Raw genomic sequence first — 7,412 nt, 5'->3', positions numbered from 1 at the left:
AGCAATATAAATTTATTTCAGTGATTTCAATAGTTCTTAAACCCTTAATCTTTTAAAAATTTGTCGAATATTTCTGTGTCATTTATTTGCAGAACAAAAATCATGCAAGCAGAACAAATACTCGTTGTCGATTGTGTGAAGTACACAAATTTTACAAATTGCAGATACTTTATTTGAATTGCAATTCATTTGACAAATACACTTTTTGCTCGGCGTCTTCTTCAAATTATTTTGTGGTTGTTTTTTGTACATCAAATTCTTTAGAAATGAATTCCTAATAATTTCTGAAAGGATATGAGTGTGAGTGTTCAATCATGAACATGAATTTATAACATAAATTTAATTATTATAGTTTATATTATCACCTAAATTCTTAGAATTATGTACTAAGGAAAAATATAGATAAATAGTAACATTTTTTAGCAACCGTATTTAAATTATTAAACTAAAATATATTCATAAAAACAATAGGAGGAAAATCCCAAGTGTTGGGACTTCCGTCCTTTTTTTAACCTTTTTTAACCTTTTTTGACAAATGTAATACAGTCCACTAAAATCATAATATTTTAACCTTGATGTAGAAATTAGTCTTAAAATATTTTTGTATAAAAACACAACATTATTTGAAATAAAATCAGTAGCTAAAAATTACTCAAAGTGTGTGTACTTTAATTTATTAAATGTACATTTTGGTCCTTCGAGACATAAAGTAAAATTGAGTACAGTGCGATACAAGCGTGGACCGAGGCTTAAACATCGGTGCCATAAACTAAATATATAGTACAGTGCGATACAAGCGTGGACCGAGACTTAAACATCGGTGCCAAAAATTTAAATATAGTGCAAAAAGCATTGATCGAGATTTAAATATCGGTACGGTAAAAAGAAAATGGATCCATCAAAATTATTAGCTCTGCTAAAACAGCAAAGAGCAATATATGACGATGTTAAGAATATCGAGAAGAATAGCAGCAAACGTGAGTTGCGTGCGAATACAATAAAAGAACGTTTAGATAAACTACAAGGATTATGGAATCAATTTAAAGATAATCACGAGAAAATACTCTTAACGGAGAATAAGGAAGACAAATATTTTAAAGAGGACTTTTACACTACAGTGCATCAAAAAGTGATTCAGGTGAAAACAATGTTCGAAGAAATAGTTGAAAGCAAAGATAGAAATGCAGAATCTGTTGAAAGCAAAAGTGTAGACGAGAAAATAACGGAAAGTCAAATTGAGAAAAATAAAATCAACAATCTAGTAGAGCAATATAACAATAACATCGCAAGGTTAAGACAGATGTTAGAAAATCTTGACCATTATGATACTGTCACGCGTTTGGAACAACTTAATAGAATCTGGAAAAGAAAGTTCGAAGACATTAGAAGTATCTATAAGAAGCTGGTTATTGAAATGTCGTACAATGAAGTAGACATTATGAATGATTATGATGAGATTGAAGACCAATACGATAAGGCGTTAGATGAATTAGCCAATAAAATGGAAAAATTACGTGAGGGGAACAACGTTAAGCTTGACTGCATTAGAATCCCAAATTTCAACGGTAATATTGAAGAATGGTCGTCTTTTCATGATCTATATAAAAGGCTTATCCATGAGGATGGAAAAATTTCGAATGTTGAGAAAATGTATCGACTCAAAACATTAGTAAAAGGAGAAGCAAGCAAGCTGATACAACATCTACCGGTGTCGGAATTGAATTATGCTGTAGCTTGGGAGATTTTGTCGCAAAGGTACGAAAATGAAAGAATGTTGTTTACAATATTGGTCGATAAATTGCTCGATCAACCATCTGTATATAATGATTCAGCGTCAAGTTTGAAAAAGTTGCTTGACACATCGATAGAATGTATCCAGGGGCTGAAGGCAATGGGTATAAAAACGAATGAAGCAGATCCAATAATAGCAAGGATTATAATCAGGAAGTTGGATAAGGAAGGATTACGGCTATATGAGCAAAATATAAAAAGGACAAAGGAGATTCAAAAATTGGACGATGTATTACAGTTTCTGGAGCAGCAATACCAAGCAGCAGAGGCGATTAAATCTAAGAAACAAACTAATAATGTAAAGTCTTTTCAAAAAACAACAGCGACAACTATAGTAGCAAATGATTACCAGTGCTTTTACTGCAACAAAAAAGGACATATGGCATTAAAGTGTTATGAGTTTCTAAAGCTACAAGTCAAGGACAAAAATACATGGGTAAAAGACGCTAAAATTTGTCGCGTCTGTTTATCGCATAAAACTACAAAAAGATGCAATAGTAAGACAAAATGTCAAGAATGTGGGAAGTGGCATAATACTCTTTTGCACATTAATTCAGGGCAAAATAATAACACATCAACATTAACAATGAATACGGGCACAGCAGAAAATGTGTTACTTGCAACGGCGCAAGTGCGCGTAAAAAGTGTTCAAGGTGAGATGATTATGTTAAGGGCACTAATTGACCAAGGGTCGCAAACTACAGCTGTATCAGAAGAAGCGGCACAAATATTAAATTTACCAAGGAAAAAAGTAAAAATGGAGGTGCAAGGGCTTGGAGGAACACCGGTTGGCGTTGCAAAGGCAAAAATAAATCTTCAAATTCACCCACGATTCACCAGTAAATATAAAATAAATGCAGAAGCATTAATTTTACCATCATTGGTATCTTGTCAACCGGATAAAACCTTTAGCTATAATATAGATAAGTGGGAAAATATGACCTTGGCGGACCCAAATTTTAATAAATCCGATAGAATTGACATAATCATAGGAAGCGATCTTTACGGAGAAATTCTTGAAGGCGGTCTACTTAAAAAAGATAAAATATTGGCGCAATCAACAAAGTTCGGCTGGATATTATCAGGTATTTTACAAGCAAAAAGAAGCATTAAAGGATTCATCTCTTCCAACGTCGTCAACATAGAAAAGTTTTGGGAAATAGAAGAAATTCCAGAGGATGAAGATTCATCAGAAGACGGATATTGTATGAAAAATTATGCTGCGACAACTACCAAAAATGAAGATGGACGATTTGTAGTTGAGTTACCTTTCAAAGAAGAACACCAACTTGGCGACTCATACAAAATGGCGATGGCACGATTCATAAATTTGGAAAGAAAATTACAGGCAAACCCATCATTAAAGAGAGAATATGTCGAATTCATGAAAGAGTATCTAGCTGATGGGCATATGAAAAAAGTAAGTTCAAAAAGACAGGGAAAATATTATCTACCTCACCAAGCAGTAGTAAGAGCGAATAGTATCACTACTAAGGTGAGAGTAGTTTTTGATGCTTCGGCAAAGACCACGAATAAAAATAGTTTAAATGATGTATTATATGTTGGCCCAAGGTTGCAAAGGGATATCTTTGATATATTGTTGAAGTTTCGACTGAAAAAATTTGCCATAGTTGCTGACATAGAAAAAATGTATAGACAAATATGGGTGAGTAAAAATGATCAGAAATACCAACATATTTTGTGGAGAAGCGAGATTAATCAGCCAATTGAAGAATACAAGTTAACAACTGTAACTTACGGTATTGCCCCTGCTTCATTTTTAGCTATAAGAACTTTATTTGAAATAGCAAATGAATGTCAGGATAATCACATATCGAAAATAATTAAAGACGATTTTTATATGGACGATCTTCTAACTGGCGGTGATACAAAAGAAGAGTGCAAAAGTGTTCGGCTAAGGATATCGGCGCATTTGGAGAAGTATGGATTTCATTTGAGAAAATGGTGCTCAAACAGCATGGATATAATAGAAACGGTGGAAAAATCAAAAGACAATGAGGTCATTGATTTAGATAAAGAAGAAAGTATAAAAACGCTTGGCTTGCAATGGAATCCTAACAATGATATATTCATGTTTAAGATAGCAGAAAGTAGAGACGTCTATATAACAAAAAGAATGGCATTATCGTATCTAGGTAAAATATTTGATCCATTAGGACTATTGGCTCCAGTTACAGTATTGGTTAAGTTATTTGTGCAGAAGCTCTGGATAAGTAATTTAGATTAGGATATGAAATTAAATGAAGAAATGATGAAAGAATGGAAAAACATTGTGCAGAACTTAGACGCAATACAAACAATCAGAATTGAGAGATGGGTAGGAGTTACCGGAAATGATGAAATATGCCTGGTAGGGTTCGCTGACGCATCGGAAAAGGCCTACGCAGCAATAGTGTACATAAAAACGCACGCAAAGGTGTCCATAATAGCAGCAAAAAGTAAGGTAAATCCTATAAAAAATAGAAAAACATTGCCGAAGCTTGAGCTGTGTGCAGCGCATCTATTGGCAAAATTATTAAATAAAATTCATAACATAATTAACAGAAAAATAAAAATGTATGCATGGAGTGATTCCACGATTACATTATGCTGGATAAAAAGCAATTCAAGCAAAAATAAATTTATTAGGTCAAGAGTAAATGAAATAAGCTCGTTAATTCCAAGCGCCAATTGGTTTTATGTGCGATCAAAGGAAAATCCAGCAGACCTAGCATCCAGAGGAATTCAGCCGGAAAAGTTAGAGAACCAATCGTTATGGTGGAGAGGTCCAAACTGGTTAAACGATGATAGAAGGACATGGCCAAAAAAACAAATGGCAGCTAAAATAATAAATATCAGTAAATTAAGAGAGGAAGACTTATTTAATCAGCTCATCGAGAAATATTCATCTTTTAGAAAATTAAGTAGAGTGGTAGTATATATTTTTCGTTTCATAGACAGACTGAGGAAGGCTAAGTCTCCAGAATATCTAACTGTAGAGGAGTTTAGAAGAGCAGATGCAGCTATTTTTAGAAGTCATCAGACAACACAATTTTTTACGGATATAAGCAGATTGAAAAATAGCTGTGAAATAGATCATCGAAGCAAAATGGCAAATTTGAATCCGTTTTTAGACAAAAACCAAGTTTTGAGAGTTGGAGGTCGATTAATCAATGCAAAAATTGGTTTTGATAGAAAGCATCCAATAATTATAGCAAAAGGTCATTTGGCGAATTTGATAATAAATGAAGCACACCGAGAAACATTACATGGTGGACATCGATTGATGGAAAATGTTATAAAAAGAAGATATTGGATATTTGGACTTAAAAACTTGATTAAGAAATGTATACGTGAATGTGTAAGGTGCACCCGTTATAAAGCATTAAAGCAGAAACAGCTTATGGGTGATTTACCAGAATATAGGGTCAATGTGTCTGCTCCGTTCGCTCATTGTGGAGTAGATTACGCTGGACCATTGCTAATAAAATGTTCTAAAGGGCGAGGCCAAAAAACTTTTAAAGGGTACGTAGCGGTATTTGTATGTATGGCAACTAAAGCTTTGCATTTAGAGTTGGTAAGTGACATGACATCAGACTCATTTCTGGCGGCGCTGAAGCGATTGTTTGCACGCAGAGGCAAATGTTCACATATATACTCAGACAACGGTACTAACTTCGTTGGAGCATCCAAAAAATTAGATAAGGATTTACAACAGGCTATTAAAAGCAATGTGAGTGCAGTTTGTGCATTGGAAGCAGAAGGTATAAAATGGCATTTCATTCCACCGGCAAGTCCTCATTTTGGAGGTTTATGGGAGTCGGCCGTGAAGTCAATAAAACACCACTTGAAAAGAGTTGTTGGCGAAAATAAACTTACTTATGAGGAGTTAAGCACACTTCTAACTCAAATTGAGGGCATACTTAATTCACGACCGCTTTGTGCAAATGTTGACGACAATGATATATTAACTCCAGGTCATTTTTTAATTGGGCATGCTATCATTGACTATCCAGAAGCAGTAGATGATATGAACATATCTTCATTAAATCGTTGGAAGATAATTCAAGCAATGAAGAAACATTTTTGGAAACGATGGAAGGAAGAATATTTAACGAATCTTCAGCAGAGGTACAAATGGAAAGGGGTTCAAGCAAATGTTAAGGAAGGCCAAGTGGTAATAGTGAAGAATGAGGAAACATATCCAGGAAGATGGCCTCTTGGAAAGATAATTGACGTTCATCCTGGAAAAGATAATCTGGTGAGAGTAGTATCGGTAAAAACTCAGAACGGCACAATAAAACGTCCGATTCAGAAATTATGTGTATTGGAAGGCGTACACGAACAAATACATGTTGCTGAGAATAAGACGATAAATGTTATTAAACGAAAAGATTTGAAAAAAGAAAAATCTGTTAATTTAATGTTACTTTTATTGCTAATGATTTTAATTCCATCTAGAGTAGCGTCAGAAGCAATTAAAGGAGGAAAAGTGAATGAGATAGACAAAGACACGGTGGTTTATTTGGACGAAATTGGATCTATGAACGTGGTATCATCATCATGGAAGCTGTTAATATGTTTTGATTTGGAGCCCTTTTTCGAAATAATTGATAAAGGAGGTACAACTATATTGGAAATGGAGAAATTTGTTCTAAACTACAAACATTTGAAAACCATTGTGTGGCAATTATAGAAGATATGAGACAGCAAATAAAGCAGATGCAGGACACAAATAAATATTTGCTTCAATATAAAAATCAAAGAACGAGAAGAGCGCCATTTGAGTTCATCGGGTTACTGCAGCACATATTGTTTGGCACAATGGATGCAGAAGATAGAAAAATGTTCGAAGAAGACATGATGAGATTACTAGAAAATCAGCATGATATCAAGAATCTGATAAATAAGCAAACTTCGGTAGTAGATTCTACGGTGAATTTGTTAAAAAGAACCACCACGGAGATAAATAATAATTTTAAACAAATGCAAGATAGGCTCAACCTCTTGTCGTCGGCAATGCAGGAATCATATTTGGTATATCGGGAGTCAATTAAGTTTTTCATGGTAATAAAAGAGCTGCAGGGAATAATTGAAGAAAACAGAAATGTTCAAACAGAAATAATAAAGCTTTTAATTGACATAAATCATGGGAAATTGAATCCTTCGTTGATAACTCCTACTCAACTGTATGAAGAAGTTAGGAGCATCAAAGAACATCTTCCAAATAAATTAAGGCTGCCAGGAAATAGCGATAATCAGTTGCAAGTTATTTATAAGCTTTTATCGGCAATAGGAACAATAATGGATAAGAAACTAATCATAAAGGCAGAAATACCATTATTTGACACACAAGAATCAAAACTATACAAAGTAATTCCGATGCCTATGGAAAAGCATGGGATAATTTTGAGTCCAATGATACAAAGGCAGTTTCTTATATATAATTTCGAAATGGACTCATACCATTTGATGACGGAAACACAGCTCAACTTATGCAAACACGTCACAGAAGCGGAGTATGTTTGTGAAGGTAATTGGCCATGGCTAGATGACTCGTCGTGTGAGATTTCACCATTGAAGCCTTTAAACGCTTATAAATGTACATACATTGAAGCGGA

At 34.1% G+C, this 7,412-nt stretch overlaps 2 protein-coding genes across 2 annotated transcripts; both read left to right on the top strand.

Annotated features, from left to right (window-relative positions):
• Nucleotides 1–889: 889 nt before the first annotated feature.
• On the top strand, nt 890–4,039 carry LOC119664406. The gene has a single exon (XM_038073902.1). It carries the CDS (start codon nt 890–892, stop codon nt 4,037–4,039), a length of 3,150 nt encoding a protein of 1,049 aa, XP_037929830.1.
• An 861-nt stretch (nt 4,040–4,900) lies between these two features.
• On the top strand, nt 4,901–6,052 carry LOC119664405 (the record flags this gene model as incomplete). The annotated part of the gene is made up of 1 exon (XM_038073901.1): nt 4,901–6,052. A coding segment is annotated over exon 1 (1,152 nt), but the record flags the coding sequence as incomplete, so codon positions are not given.
• Nucleotides 6,053–7,412: the final 1,360 nt, after the last annotated feature.

This window comes from Teleopsis dalmanni, unplaced genomic scaffold (genome assembly GCF_002237135.1).
Source record: "Teleopsis dalmanni isolate 2A unplaced genomic scaffold, ASM223713v2 unscaffolded_contig_1897, whole genome shotgun sequence".
NCBI classification, from domain to species: Eukaryota; Metazoa; Arthropoda; class Insecta; order Diptera; family Diopsidae; genus Teleopsis; species Teleopsis dalmanni.
Note: the sequence above shows the minus strand (reverse complement) of the source record. Positions and strands in the feature narration are given on the sequence as shown.